Genomic DNA, 15,607 nt, shown 5'->3' on the forward strand with positions numbered 1-15,607 from the left:
TGTGGGGATGTGTGGGGTGTGTGTGGGGTGTGTGTGGGCTGTGTGTGTGGGGTGTGTGTGTGGGAGTGGGTGTGTGGGTGTGTGGGGTGTGCATGGGTGTGTGTGGGTGTGTGTGTGGGGATGTGTGGGCTGTGTGTGTGGGGTGTGTGTGGGGTGTGTGTGTGTGGGGTGTGTGTGTGGGGTGTGTGTGTGGGGATGTGTGGGGTGTGTGTGGGGTGTGTGTGTGGGGTGTGTGTGTGGGGTGTGTGTGTGTGGGGTGTGTGTGTGGGGTGTGTGTGTGGGGTGTGTGTGGGGTGTGTGTGGGGTGTGTGTGGGGTGTGTGTGGGCTGTGTGTGTGGGGTGTGTGTGTGGGGTGTGTGTGTGTGGGGTGTGTGTGTGGGGTGTGTGTGTGGGGATGTGTGGGGTGTGTGTGGGGTGTGTGTGGGCTGTGTGTGTGGGGTGTGTGTGTGGGAGTGGGTGTGTGGGTGTGTGGGGTGTGCATGGGTGTGTGTGGGTGTGTGTGTGGGGATGTGTGGGGTGTGTGCACGCGCCTGGCCGGGGGCGGGGCTTTGTGATTCAGGGGCGGGGCTTAGACGACGGGGCGGGGCTTCTGGGCGGAGCCGGGGCGGGGTGGCCTTGCGGGGCGGGGATCACGTCGCGGGGCGGGGCTTCGGGGCGGGGCTGCGGGCGCGGGGCGGGGCCGCGGGGAGGGCTTCGGGGCGGGGCTTGTGGGGCGGGTCTTGCGTCGCGGGGCGGGGCCGCGGGGCGGGCGGCAGGCGCAGGTGGGCTTGAGGGGCGGGTCTTGCGTCGCGGGGCGGGGCTTAAGGGGCGGGGATTACGTCGAGGGGCGGGGCTGCGGACGCGGGGCGGGGCCGAGCTGCGGGCGCGAGTGGGCTTGCGAGGCGGAGCGGGGCTTGCGGGGGCGGGGCCTGCGTCGCGGGGCGGGGCCGCGGGGAGGGCTGCAGGCGTGGGTGGGCCTGCGGGGCGGGGCCTGCGGGCGGGGCGGGGCCTGCGGGCGGGGCGGGGCGCGGGGCGGGGCCTGCGGGCGGGGCGGGGCGCGGGGCGGGGCGCGGGCGGTGTCTCCCCAGCACCCGCCGCGGCCGCCGCCGAGCGCGCTCGCCCGGACCCCGCGCCTGGACGCTCGCCCGGCCGCGGCCGCTGGAGTCGCGGGCCCGAGCGCGGCGGGCGGCCCCGGGGCCCGGCCGAGGATGTCCGGGAAGCACTACAAGGGCCCCGAGGTCAGCTGCTGCATCAAGTACTTCATCTTCGGCTTCAACGTCATCTTCTGGGTGAGCGGGACGCGGGCCCGGGTCCCCCCCTTCCCCCCGCCCCCCCGGCGCGGCCCCGGGGTCCCCCCTTCCCCCCGCCCCCCGCCCCCCGGCGCGGCCCCGGGGTCCCCCCCTTCCCCCCGCCCCCCGCGGCCCCGGGGTCCCCCCTTCCCCCCGCCCCCCACTCCCCCGGCGCGGCTCCGGGGTCCCCCCCTTCCCCCCGCCCCCCGCCCCCCGGCGCGGCCCGGCTCCCCCAGACCGGCGCGTGCTGCCGGCCGAGCCGGGGCGCCGGGGCGCGGAGCGGGGCGCGCGGGGTGCGCCGTCCCCGGCCCTCCGACCCGCGCGCGTTGCGGGCGCAGAGGCGGGGCCGGGCCCCCTGGCGGGCCGGGGCCGGGGTGGCCGGGGTGGCCGGGGTGGCCGGGGTGGCCGGGGCCCTCCGCGCCGGGGGCGCCTCGGGCAGCGCGGGGGGCGGCGGCGCGGGGGGCGCCTCGGGCAGCGGGGGGCCCGCGGGGGGGGGGCAGCCGCGGTCCCGGCCGGCGCCCCGCTTTGTGGTGGTTCCGCGCGAGCCGGCGCGCTCGGCGCCAGACAAAGGGTCCCCGCGGGCCGCCTCCGCGCTGCGCTCTCCTCGCCGCGCCCCGGGAGGGAAGACGGGGTGCGCGGGGCTGGGCTGCTCGGCGTGGAGGCCCCGGCCCCCCTGTATCCCGGCGTCCGCGCTGCGGGGCGCGTCTCCCGGCTCCTCCCGCCGCGGCTGGTCCCGCTCCTGCCCCCGCGCCCCGTCCCCGTCCGTCCCCGCGCCCCCGTCCCCGCGCCCCGTCCCCGCGCCCCCGTCCCCGCGCCCCCGTCCCCGCGCCCCGTCCCCGTCCCCGCGCCCCCATCCTCGTGCCCCCGTCCCCGTCCCCGCGCCCGTCCCCGAGCCCCGTCCCCGCGCCCCGCGCCCCCGTCCCCGCGCCCCGTCCCCGCGCCCCGTCCCCGCGCCCCGTCCCCGCGCCCCGTCCCCGCGCCCCGTCCCCGCGCGCGTCCCCGCGCCCGTCCCCACGCGCGTCCCCGCGCCCCGTCCCCGCGCGCGTCCCCGCGCCCGTCCCCACGCGCGTCCCCGCGCCCCGTCCCCGTCCCCGCGCCCCCGTCCCCGCGCCCGTCCCCACGCGCGTCCCCGCGCCCCGTCCCCACGCGCGTCCGTCCGCAGGAGGACGCAGGGGCCGCGCGCGGCAGGTGGCGCGAGGACGCCCGGGGGGCCGCCCACAGCCAGGCCTGGCAGCGGCCCTGCCGACCCCCGCAGCGCCGCCCTGGGGGGGGGGTCGGGCAGCCGCGTTTCCCGGGGACGTGCTGGGCGTGGGCCTCACCGGCCTGCGTGGGGCGTCCTGAGGGCGCCTCTCGCAGGACACCCGGGCTTCCTCCCGGGTCTGGCCAGAGGTGGAGGAAATAAAGGGATTTGGACCCGTTTCTCCAGTTGAGTGTCATTTGGTGAAGCGCACGGAGGAGCATGAGTGTTGTCCTGGGTGAGCTGGGAGCAGCAGCCCTGCATGTGGGAACCGCGAAGGACGGGAAGCTCGCACGGAGAGCCCCGGCACAGCCGTCTGGCCTGGTTCTGAAGGTCCGCCTTCCCGGGCGGCCTTGCGGAACCCGAAGGCAGGCTCTGCTGAGGCTGCCCCGCTGCTGCAGGCGGGACTGTTCGGTGGGCGCCTTTGTCCTCAGAGCTCTCGCCTCCTTCCTGCGCCCGAACCTCCTTTCCTGCTGCCGCTCCGCCAGTGCCCACGTTTAACCTCCCAGTCCGTGGGCGCCGTGGCTTGCAGCGGTGGGCAGCAGAAGGCGGCCGTGAGGTGTGGTCACAGAGATCCCGGCTGAGACAGGTGCTCCTGAAGAACAGGGCTCCGGAGGCGACCTCTGGGGTCCAGGCCTCGCTCCCCAGGCCCGGCAGGTCTGCACCGGCGCGGTCCCGCCCGTGCCTCGTGCCAGACAGCCCCGCTCCACACAGTGAGGCTCAGAGGTGCTTGAAGTACGGCAGCGGCGCGTGGTGCTGGCGAAATGCAGTGGCGCAGGCAGTGCCCTGGCCCGAGATGGCGCCTCTTAGGGACCAGCGATTCGACTCCTTGCCGATCAGTGAGCGGCCCAGGCCTCACCTTCCCACTGTTAAAATGAAGGCTCTGAGTACGGTTTCTTCCAGTTCTGACAAAGAATGAGTTTGCTGAGGCCTGCTATTTTAGGGATGAAAACCAGAGGAGCTAGTCAGGGATAGATAACGAAGGCGGTGCGGCTGGCACACTGCTTCAGTCACACACCTTTTTTCTCTCATGGAGACTTGTCTAAAGATCCCTTTCGGTTTTGGTTCGGTGTTTTTTGGAAAGCCTGGGGGCTGCTCTGGAGCGGGGACGGAAAGAGAAAGAGGATTTTGCCTTAAGGTTGCTTCTTCTGGGTACTCAGTCCTCGTCCTGTAACCCATCCCTGACAGTTGCTTTGCTCTGCCCTCTTGGATTCAGGCTCTTTCTGTTCACGGGCAAGTGAACGGTCTCAGTATTCTGTTCTCCTGTTGGTTCGTAACAAACATCCCCAGCACTTCTTGGTTACGAGCAATATCTTAGTGTTGTGCCTCAGAGTTCTGTTCTCCCAGGCTCATCTGGGAGATTTGCACCGGCGGCTCGGGCAGCCGCGCAGCGACATGATGGGCTGGAGTCATCTGACGGCTCGTGGCGGGGTGGGGGGCGGGTGGCACTCTCAACAGCTGTGCCTGCTGGGGCTCCGTCAGGCCTGCCTCCCGTCTTGGGCTGAACTGGTGGGAACTGGCCCAGGGTTTCTTCCCTCTGTTTCCCTGGCTCGAGCTCATGGGGAGCCCGCTCCCTTTCAAGGGGATGAAGAAAGAGATTCCAGCTTTTGATGGACGAGTGTCAAGGTCGTGTGGGTCGTGGTCATTTCCGGAGAATGTAGTCTGATGCACGGACCTTAACTTCTTGTTTATAAAGAGAAAATGGCATCCTGCACTCGCGTGTTCTCAGGGTGCAGGGAGGCGATGTATTGCCCAGCACAAACACGGGCTCCCCTGTTGTCTCCACACTTCCTGTAGTGCCGCCCTGCGGCGCCGGAACCCGGCCTCAGGTCTACCGAGGAGCTGAGGTGAATGGATTCATTGCACTTAACCGCTCATCAGAAGAAAGCTCCCAGGGCCATGGAAGCCTTGGGTGGCTTGGGGCAACCAAGTCACTTTCTCAGCGTCAGTGCTGCCCGGGATGTTCTGGGCTAAGTTTCTCTCTGGTGGGTTCAGCCACCACGTTGTGCCTTTCGTTGAAGGTTTGCCCTGGATTGGCGGCAGATGCTGCATCCCAGTTTTTTCTACAGCGTTTCAATTCAGAGAGAAAGCGATTCAGGGGACCTTGGGAGAGGCTATAGGGCACCGGATAGGAAGCCTTATCTTGTGATTCACTGTAAATTGTAAGATGCTCTGGAATGATGATACATCAGCAGTTTGTAAGCCATCATTTTTGTTTTAATTTGCTAGACATCTGTTAGCTTCGATGGCGACCATATGGGAATCTAAATTGTCTTTTGAATTACAGGGAGGTGGTGGGAAGAAAGCTAAATATGGCTATGGACGTGTCACACGGGGAGAGTGTCAGGAAGGTGTGCAGACCTCAGTGGGGAAACAAGGTGGTGCTGACGTGTGTGGCCTGCTCTGTCTTGGGTCAGTGAGAAGCACTGAAGCACTCGCACTTGATGACATGCCTGGAAGATGGAAATGAAGCTGAGGAGAAAATTTGGAAAACAGAATAATATTCCATCTACTATAAATTGCCAGCATGAGCCCATCTAGATGGAGCGCTCTGTCTCAATAGTCCCTGGCCAAGGGTACAAGCAACCCTTTGTCTCTTAGCAGAACTTTGTCGTTATGACATCGTCCTCGTGCGCCTCTCCAAGCATCCTCTGAGCCTACCGTGATACCTGTGACAGGTGAGGAAATTAGAGACACAGATGAGGGGTGACTTCTGAGGTGTTGAAGAACATGGCAGGGCTCACTCTGGGAAAGTTCACTCTCTCCCAGTAATTAAAGCTATCGTTTGTTTTTTGAAACTTATTTTAGGAAACACTTGCTATTCTAAAATAAAACATGGCGTAAGTCACTTACACCTGCTCATAATTGAAGAGTGATCAAGTTCTTGCATGTGCCTCAGTGAACACCACCCACAGGCACAGAAAGTTGGGATGGAAGTGTTCAAGGCTATGAGCGGCGAATAAGCAATTGTCTGGTCTGTTGAAAATTCATAAATGAACGTTGGAGTGTTAAAGGTGGTGTTCAAGCATGGCTTCGGCACTCTTGTCTGCAGAGACCATGTCTCAGGCGTCTTCACGGCCCTGTTGCCGGCATTTTCACGGCAGGGGTTTAATACAGGTGTGTAGAGTGAGGGACAGAATCCCCGGGAGGTGCTGGACTCCAGCTCCCCTCACCGCTGTTCAGGGAGTCTGTGCTCGGGGCACCCGCCTAACCTTCTAAGGATGTCTTGGCCACCAGAGCGTTTCCTCCGTTCGCAGCGATTGTAGATGTGATCTGTTTCCCGAAACTTCCATCCACTGAATATACAGTTGTTGATTTTAATTTTTGTTTTGAAACTTTCTGGACCCTGCAGAGAAATGGCAGTAGAGTCCCTTGAGAAAAAGTCCCTCCACTCAGGTATTTCCTGCAGAGGACGATGTTCCCCTGAGAAGCCCAGGGCAGCACCCAGGCCCGGGGGTCTGAGAGACACACCCCCTTCCGGCCCCAGCCCTCGTCCACGTCTTGGGAGGCTCCGGAGTCTAGAGCCCCGCGTCCCGTTTAGTTGGGGCTTCCTGCTCATTCCGCCCAGCGCTGTCATTTGTGGAGATTCCCTGTCAGTTGTTCAGTAGGATTTGCCTCCGTTTGACTTCGCCTGCCATGGCCTCACTCTCGGATTCGGGTGCGCATCTTTGGCAGGAAAATGACCCAAGTGGCGCCGCATTGTCCCGCGTCCTGCCAGGGCCGCTGGCCGCGCCGTCACCGCGTGAGGTGGTGTCGGCCACACTGGTCATCAAGTCACACTTTTTGGCAAGATACGTATTTTGCGATGAGTTGCTTTGAAGCTGCGTACATAGCCCCTTCCCGTCACGTGTTCAGTGTCGCCATCACTCACGTCCAGCATCACAGGTCAGCCCCTCTGCTTTCCCTCAGCCTGTTCAGTTCTGTCAGTCTCCCCGCTCGTTTTGACCTGGCCTGGCCCTCAGGGTCTCCCTGCTCCACGTCCTGGGCCTGCTTGAGTCCCACCATCCCTGGGGTCCTTCCTTCCTTCTGGCAGGACGCGTGCTCCGTGCTCACCCGGTAACATTCCTGGGTGATCTTTTGCACCGAGGGAGCCGAGTTCCCGGGAGTGGAAAGGTGTTTAGAAGCCGGGGTGTGGGGACCCTGTGTGCTCGTTGCCCTGAGGTGTCACGCCCGGGGCCCTCAGCGGGCAGGACTTTGGAGCTCGTGCTGCATTTCCATGTCCGGCTGTATTCCACGGCGCCGAGTTCACAGGGACACCGCCAACCCTTGTCTGATACCCCGGAGTTAGTCTACCTTCTTCCTCCTCTCTGTCTGTGTCTGTCTGTCTGTCTGTCTCTCTCTTTCTATATATATATATATATATATTTAATGATTTATTTATTCATGCATACAAGAACTAGAATGCAGGCCCGAGGTGCAGGGGGCGGGGGTGAGAGGATTCCCTACAGACAGCGGGGAGCAGAACAGGCAGATCAACCGAGGTACACTGCTGAGGGGAGCAGCGGGCGGGTCAGGAGAGGTCTGCTGCGCCCTGTGGGTAGCTCCCTGGCCAGGGATCGAACTCGTGCTGCAGTGACTGGCAATAGCTTGATAGCATTGTGTTTAACCCCTGCGCCTCCAGGGAGGCCCCTGCCGTGCAGTGCTAAATGAGATCGTGTGTGTGTCTGTGTGTGTGTGTGTGTGTGAAAGTGTGTCATAAAAGGTAAATCTCTCAATACAGATGTTGTCATGAGCCCAGGCCAGGCTGAACCTGCGTTTCTGGCGGCCAGGAGCATTGTCAGCTCCAGTGGAGTTCCTCGTGGAGCAGAACCCAGCACCCGTGTCTCAGGGGTGAAGCCCCCTCCCCCAGGCTGCGTGCTAACCCAAACCCCTGACCCTCCAGCTCGTTACTGGACCTGAGACAATGCTTGACCCCAGTGTCCCACCTGGCCAGCGCTCTTCAGGCTGCGCCTCCAGCAGCCTGGGCGTCCTGAGATGTGCGAAGAGGCCCCGCCGCTCCTTACCCTCAGGCCCCGAAGCCCAGCCGTCAGGTTTGCTGCTTTGGGGTACGGTGAGGATGTTTGCTGACCACCCGTTCTGGCATTCAGCTGTTCTTGAATCTTTTTTTTTTTTTTTTTTAAATCTTTTTTTTTTTCCTTTTTTTTTTTTAAGATTTATTTATTTATTTGTCTATTTATTTATTTACTTATACAAGCACTGGGTACAGTCAGAAGCGCGGGAGGGTGAGAGAATCCACCAGAGCCAGAGCGGGGAGCAGAGCAGGCAGAAGGACCGAAGGACACTGCTGAGGGGAGCAGCGGGCGGCAGGAGAGGTCTGCGCGCCATGTGGGACCCTCCTCCGGTGGCCGGGGAGCAGCCGGGGATCGAACCGGCGCTGCAGAGGCTGCGGGCAGCTTCGCAACCCAGCGCTCAACCGCTGCACCACCGGGGAGGCCCTGTTCTTGAATCTTCACGGTTGAGGCGTGTTTTGAAAAAGTTCCTTTTCCCATGGGTTTTTCTCCTGTGGGTGAGTCTCTTGTGCACAGGCCGTCCCTCCAACTCACATGGGTGACCCCTCAGGCTTCGCTGATCGTTCACCCCTTGGTGGCTCGGCAGCCTGACGGGAGGCCTTACAAGAAACTTCAGTCTTGGTGTCTGTCTTTAAATCCCTGCAGTTGGCTCTGATGCTGGAGGCCTGACTTGCTCCCGGTGCCTCGGGCTTCTCTGGCGCTCTCTGGAGGGGCTGGGCTGGGGGTGGGGGGGGGGCGCCAGTGGGTGCGACTGACCCCCCAGCACAGCCTTCTTCACATCTGAGAAAAAACGATGCTGCCTGTTTTATCCCGCCTGGGATTTTTCACTGATGCAGAAAAGCCAGCGTGTTTTTTTTTTATTTTTATATTCCCCATATAATTGCAACCCCCTGATTTTGACCCCAAGCCCTCCTTTCCCCGCCCCCCCCCCCCAAAGTGTGTCTCTGGTTCATAGTTGTTTGTTGATTTCGATTTTTTTCTTTCTTATAGTTCTTTTTCCTGGTCCCTTATTTAGGTTTTCTAGATTCCTGCTATGAGTGAGACCATCCGGTATTTTTCTTTTTCTTTCTGGCTTATTTCGCTGAGCATGATCCCTCCCAGCGCCATCCATGTTGCTGCAAACTGCATGTGTTTATCTTTTTTTGAATGCTGAGTAATATTCCATGGTGTATATGTACCACATCTTCTTGATCCAGTCATCTATTTTTGGGCATTTGGGCTGTTTCCAAAGCTTAGCTATTGTAAACAGTGCTGCTGTAAACATAGGGGTGCAGGTGTTCTTTGGAATGGATGCTTCTGTGTCCGTTGGGTAAATACCTAGGAGTGGAATTGCTAAAGCCAGCATGTTTTTAAACCTGAAAAGCCTAAAAGCTAAATGAGCAAGTCGGCTGCCTGTCTGCTCACTGTGGCCTCGGGCAGCCCCACCCTGCCGCCTCTCAGTCAAATGCTATCCCTTTGGGGGCGCCCTCCTTTGCCTGCAGCCATGACTGCACACTTGTGGGGGGCAGGGAGTCACCTTCCACGGCCGTGGCCTGGGCTGCGGTGCCCTGCAAGGGCATTTCTCCTCTCTGGCTGAAACTGTGTAGGTTTTCTTTAGAAATGCCTTCTGGTGGCACAGGGGTTAAGACTCAGCACTATGAAGCAGTCCGCAGCCACTGCAGCTCTAGTTCGATCCCTGGCCAGGGAACTACCCACACGGCGCAGCAGACCTCTCCTGTCTCGCCCGCTGCTCCCCTCAGCGGTGTATTTCAGTCTGTCTGCCTGTTCTGCTCCCCACTCTGTCTCTGGTGAATCCCCTCACCCCCCACACCTCTGGCCTGCACCCCAGCTCTTGTATACATAAAGAAATAAATCTTAAAAAAAAAAAAAAGAAAGCAAGGTTTCTATGCAGAATTTTCAGAATAGGCCTAATGCATTTCCCCATTGTTTTCCTTTATCCCACCTCTTTTTAAAAATTTAGATATTATATTTTTGTTGGGCTTCTAAAGTGGAAATCTTTGGTAAGAAATAAAAGTTTGAACAAAAACCGAAGTTCTCTGGGATGTTTTGCTGGGATTTTCAGGTCTTACCACTTCTAAACACAACTCAACACGACACAGAAAGATGCCAGAACCGTCTGTTTAACACTCTGCTATCGCCTATGCCTACACAAAGGACAACGGATTGTGAAATGCAAGGTCTAATTTTTAAATAATGTAACCACCAACCTCAGAAACACAATGGAATTTGGAAATGGAGGGAGAACATTTGCTGTCCCCTCCCTGAACAGGCTCAGCAGTGTCCTGTTCTTCTTCCAGCCAAGATTTATTCGTCAAAGTATTGCAGGACTCAGGACTCTTTTTACTTGTTGAAATCTTTTCTAAATTATACTTGGCACTAACACTTGAATTTCTGAAAACCTGCAGGGAACAGCTGGTGCTCTAATAAATATTCAGGCCAACAATTTTAATGCTCTGTCCTTAATTAAGTTGTCCTAATAAAAGAGGAATACTTGACTTCAGCATTTCTCAAAGTATAATGTTTTGCTTCCAACAAAAATTTCCCCCAACTGTTAATATTTCCCCTGAAGCATCCTTAAAACTTCATTCTGCCAAGTGAGTATTTCCAAGTGCTGTTGAAGCATTTAATGCCAGAACTTAGTTCTCCTGCTTTAAGGGGCTGTCGTGTTTCGGTGGGCCAGCCCGTTGCCTGACGAGGACACCCCAGGCCACTGACCTTTTCAGAAAATTCTGTATGCGGCACAGAGTGAGAGAGGTAAGTGGCTCGTCCTGACCCAGGCACGCTCGTCCTCTGGTGGAGACGGTGGGTTTGCTGTCAAGGAGACCAGACCCTGAGCATGTCTGCAGTTTTGACCAGCTCCATTCCCGGCCTGTGACCTTAGGGCACTTGCTCACCGCGAAGTCAGGTCCTCTGCTCAGCTGCCGCCTGGCGTTCTAGGTGGCCATATTGATTAATGGTTGACAGTAGTGTTGAAACCTAACATCGATCTTGCAGTTCTGAGGATTAGAGAAGCTAATACGTAGAAACTCTTGGAATACTCAGTAGCTATTAGCAATTATTATTTTCCTCGACATCCTTAATTTCTTTTGATTGTTTCCCCTAAACTCGTTCGTTGTTAAAATAACCCTACATTGAAACATGTATTTTTTGTTCTCTGGAATATTCTGCCTACGGGAGTGCATTGTCGAAATAATTAAAGGGAGAAAAGATCTGAAAATGCTCACACTGTTCCTTTCGTGGTAACGAGTGGCATGTCATTCTTATTGCGGAGACCAGACCGAAAATTCAGGTCTGTTGTTTGTGAATTTCCCCCCGCCCCTTCCCCAGTTGGATTCACTCTCCGTTTTCGTTGTAAGACAGAGCTGTCGCGTGTTAGTGTTTGCAGTGGGAAGCTGAGCTCTGTTGCCTGGTGTTGGGCCTAATACCTGGGGGAGACAGAAACATCTTTCCAAGCTCTGGAAAGCCCAGATGGCGCTAAGGACAGCTTACTGGCCACTCGTGTGTGCAGCGTTAAGTCCTGCGTATGCTCGTCACTGGTTTACTCTGAAACTCAGACACATTCTCTAGGTCCTGAAGGTGAATAGGGAGGCTGTTCTCGGGGCTTCCCGTTTGGCCTTTCAGTTGGCTCAGAGCTGGGACTTTGGCCCAGAGGACCTGCTGATAGACTGAGTGGGCCCCCGTCTGGGTGGACAGTGACTGGCTGGCCTCTCCTCTGGGCGCTGCAGACTCACCTGGAGAGTGCCCCCAGCGTCACCTGAACAGAGGACGGGGCTGCCCATTTCCAGCACAATCTCTACCTGGACTCGAGTCTGGGAGGGAAGGCGAGTGCTGTGCAAATTAGCAGGTGCAGGAACAAACCGTCGTGGCAGTGATGGAGGGGCACAGAGCCCAGCCCTGGCGGGGGAGGGTCGTGTGGCCTCTTCCCTGAGGGGTTCCATGGTAGACCACACGTGGTGGGCCCAGCAGGGCACAGGAGCATGCTGACAGAGCTTGCAACGCCCCCAGGCCCCTCACAGCCGCTGATGGAGCTCCACTCTGCACTGGGATGACACCAGAATCGCTTCCTTGTGCTCCAGGCCCTAAGCTCATGTCTGTGAGTGTCTGGAGGGCCCCAGCGGGTGCTGCAGAGCAGAGGATCCTATAGCTCAGTCATCTGTAAACAGCCTGCTTGGTTTGAGCCAAGCTCGCCCTCCCTGAGCTTCTCAGATGGCAGCATGGGTCATGGCGTGGGTGGGGCCTTGTTTAAACTGCAGCATCTGATCCAGTAGAGCGGGGGCTGGGGCCAGGGTGCCTTTCACAGGCCCCCAGGTGAGGTGTTGCTGCTGGCGCTTCGATCTCATTTTGAATTGTAAGGATCTAGGCCTTTCAAACTCATTCTTTTCTTCTTAATCAACTCTGGGTTTTTAAAATTTATTTATACATACAAGAATTGGGGTGCAGGCCAGAGGTACGTGGATTGAGATAATTCACCAGAGACAGAGTGGGGAGCAGAACAGGCGGATACACTGAAATCCACTGCCGAGGGGAGCAGCAGGGAGACAGGAGAGGTCTGCCCCGCCATGTGGGTCACCTCCCTGGGGATTGAACTCATGCTGCAGAGGCTGCGGACAGCTTCATAGTGCTGAGACTTAACCCCTGTTCCACCAGGGAGGCCCTCAGCTCTGTTTTTAAACCATTTATTTAAAAAGGAAACTTGAAAAATATCACTATTCAAATGCACGCAAAGTCAGTCATGTGGCGTATTACCTGCTGGGGAGCTTGCTGGTGCCAGCCTCGGAGCCGGCTTTCCCGGTACCTGGAGGCCAGCAAGTGTGCAGTGTGTTTTTGCCTCCTGGCAGCCAGTGGAGACTTCCTCCTTCACTGGGCAGGATTAAAAGACAGTTGAAAAGGAAATAACTTTCTTATTCCAGCTGGTTTAATGCAGCAATCAGAATGGTCTCTTCTGGCACCCCAGGTCACTAGGGAACTTTGGGGAGCACTGCTCTGAGTAATTTGAAGGCAGGCATGCGTGTGCGAGCTGAAGCCTGTCAGTGAGCTGGCTGCGTCTGTAGAGATAAAATGGTTGGGGGAGGTGTTGGCATATTTGCCTATGCCAGTTCTGTTTCCAGCTGGGGAAAAAGGTGGGGTACCCCACTTCTGAAAAAATTGCTAAGGCAGGCCCAGCAGGACTCACATCGTAGGTGTACGGAGGAGAATGCTTTGGAAATTGGATCTCAGGTAACAGGACGTCCATCCTGAATCCTTGGGAGCGCGTCTCTACGGGTCCTTCCTCTCCTGCTCCCCCTCGCCCAGCCCTCCTCCTCCTGCAGTTGCTGAAGGAGGTTACGTTGGTTGCGTTCCATCTGGGGATAGTCCATTGACGATGCCTTTTTTTTTTTTTTTTTTTACAAACAATAGGACAGTTTTTTTATGCTTTCCTTTTGTAAAAAGTATACAGTGGGGGCCTCCTGGTGGCGCAAGGGGTGAAGACGCAACCTATGAAGCTGTCCGCAGCCTCTGCAGCACGAGTTCAATCCCCAGCCAGGGAGCAACCCACATGGCGTGACAGACCTCTTCCGTCTCCCGGCTGCTCCCCTCAGCAGTGGATTTCAGTGGACCCACCTGTTCTGTTCCCCACTCTGTCTCTGGTGACTCCTCTCACCCCCCACACCTCTGGCCTGCGCCCCAGCTCTTATCTGCATAAGTAAATCAATCTTTAAAAAAAGAAAAAGAAATTTACTACAATTGCAGTAACACACCTATATTTGGTTCCCTTATATTAAAAGTAGAGACGGATGCTCTAGAACAGTGAACAAATAAATATTCAGAGAGGGGGACAAAGCACTGGATGTCCCAGTGGGGGGCTTTTCTCCCCCTACCCCCCCACAGCTGTGGCCCCTTTCTGGCTCAGGATGACATTTAGAATACGTGTTTTCTTTTCTTTTCTTTTTTAAAGATTTATTTATTTATTTATACAAGCACTGGGTACAGTCAGAAGCGCAGGAGGGTGAGAGAATTCACCAGAGCCAGAGCGGGGAACAGAACAGGCAGACTGACGAAGTACACTGCTGAGGGGAGCAGCGGGCTGCAGGAGAGGTCTGCGCTCCATGTGGGACCCTCCTCCGGTGGCCGGGGAGCAGCCGGGAATCGAACCAGTGCTGCAGAGGCTGCGGGCAGCTTCGCAACCCAGTGCTCAACCGCTGCACCAGAGGGGAGGCCCTAGAATAAGTGTTTTCAACATGCAGGACAAATACTACTGGTGAATAAACATGAATTTCACACAACCGAAAGAGAAAATCAATAAATCTGCTTTAGGCACTTCAAAAACCCGGCACTTGAAAAACCCTGCACTTGAGTCAGTGTTAAAAAACAAAAACCAGAAACTCAAGGCACTGGGCTGGCAGTTTGCGGCGTTTTTCATCATGACCTTCCCGTGGAGGCGTGTGGCTAGGTGTCCAGGCTCTGCTCCCTGCCAGGGCCGCTCCCAGGCGCTGCCCACGGGCCTCTCAGTCTTGGCCCTGGAATCTTAGGGGAAATCATGCTGCCTTCATGTTCTGTTAGCTTCGTGTAGGCTTTTTTCAAAAAGAAACTCAACAGAGAGGTGGCCAGATGATATAATTATCTGTGGTGTTTGCTTTTTCCCTGAGTCTGAAGATTTAACAGTCCCTAATGTCCTTACTCTGTGGTGTGAGCGTTTCAGAATTAGTCCCCAGTGAGGATTTGAAACAGCTGCACATAGGTTGTTTTATTCATCTTTCTGTAAGATACAAAATCGTTATTTTAGAAATGAAAATATCCTTTTGTTTTGTGAAATAACATTTATATCCATTTAAATACCATATATATATATATATATATAGTATATATGTATATATCTCCTCAGGTGATGTGCATAATCAATATATGACCTGCATCCTTCATGCATGTTAAATGCTGCTCTAGATGCTTGGATTATGTGCTCTCTCCGAGGAGAGAAAAACTGCTTAAAAGCCAATATGACCTCTAAACAGTTTCATTTGTGATAAAAGGCTAAGCTGTCCTGTCACCGTATATATGTTAACTAAATGAAACTTTTTTAAGTTAAAAATGAAAATCAGAGATCAATTTTAGTATCTAAGACATAAACAGGAAAAAAGGCTGTTGTATTTTTGGTTTGTGATTAAGACTAGAAAACGAACTCTTTGAACATGAAATTACCACATCTTAGCTGGAGGCACCAATAGACCATGAATTATTGCCAAGAACCTTTCAAATGCAGTTTTTTAATTGTAAGCATCCTTTCTGTGAACTCCCCCATCCCGTCCTTTCTGTGAGCTTAATTCCAGAGTTGAAAAGACAGGGCTTTATGCCTGGCGGAGCGCTGAGCCCCCTTCGCAGTCTCTGAAAGGCCAACCAGGGTTCTGGGCGGGTCGTCCTCGCGCCCGGGCTCTGGAGCCATCTTTCAAAAGGTCCATTGCCGTCCTGATTATATAAGCTTAGGATTTATGTGCTGACTGTGACTTTATTTATTTTATTTATATATTTTTTAAAGATTATTTATGCATACAAGACATGGGGTGCAGGCCAGAGGAGTGGGGGTGAGAGGACTCATCAGAGACAGAGTGGGGAGCAGCGCAGGCGAATCCACTGAAATCCACGGCTGAGGGGAGCGGCGGGTGAGACAGGAGAGGTCTGCTGCGCCCTGTGGGTCAGCTCCCTGGCCGGCTGGGGATCGAACTCAGGCTGCAGAGGCTGCGGCCAGCTTCACAGTGTTGTGCTTAACCCCTCGCACCACCAGGGAGGCCCTGAATGGGACTTTAAAAACCATATAGGCCTCTAATTTTTACCTCTCTTTCCCACATTTTTTCCCTCTTCATGGACTCCTCACCCTCCAGCCAAACTTTTCAGCAGAGCCCCCATTTATAGAGCAGGACCAGCTGCTGTGCTGGGAGTTAGGTCCTCTGGGCTTGGCCCTCCTGGCTGTGTGGGGACGGTGCCGAGGGAGTGTGGGCGGCGTCCCTGTGGGGGTTGGGCTCCCGAGGTCGGGGAGGCATCTGTTTCCCCCCGGGTTGGCGTGGAGCCGGGGGAAGGTGGCGCTTGCTGTCAGGCCGTGGCTATGTGTGCCGAGTGGCCTG

The 15,607-nt window shown here is 56.7% G+C and overlaps 1 protein-coding gene across 1 annotated transcript in view; it reads left to right on the plus strand.

Moving 5' to 3' along the window:
* Positions 1–1,187: 1,187 nt before the first annotated feature.
* The window catches only part of TSPAN5 (tetraspanin 5), a gene marked incomplete at both ends in the record, with an annotated part of 99,470 nt that continues 85,050 nt past the window's right edge, over positions 1,188–15,607 (plus strand). Inside the window, one exon of the mRNA XM_084252174.1 lies at positions 1,188–1,268. Coding sequence (XP_084108300.1) covers positions 1,188–1,268 — 81 coding nt within the window. The remainder of the gene's footprint in view (positions 1,269–15,607) is intronic.

The sequence above is a fragment of the Talpa europaea genome (genome assembly GCF_964194135.1).
Source record: "Talpa europaea genome assembly, chromosome: 13".
In the NCBI taxonomy this organism is placed as follows: domain Eukaryota; kingdom Metazoa; phylum Chordata; class Mammalia; order Eulipotyphla; family Talpidae; genus Talpa; species Talpa europaea.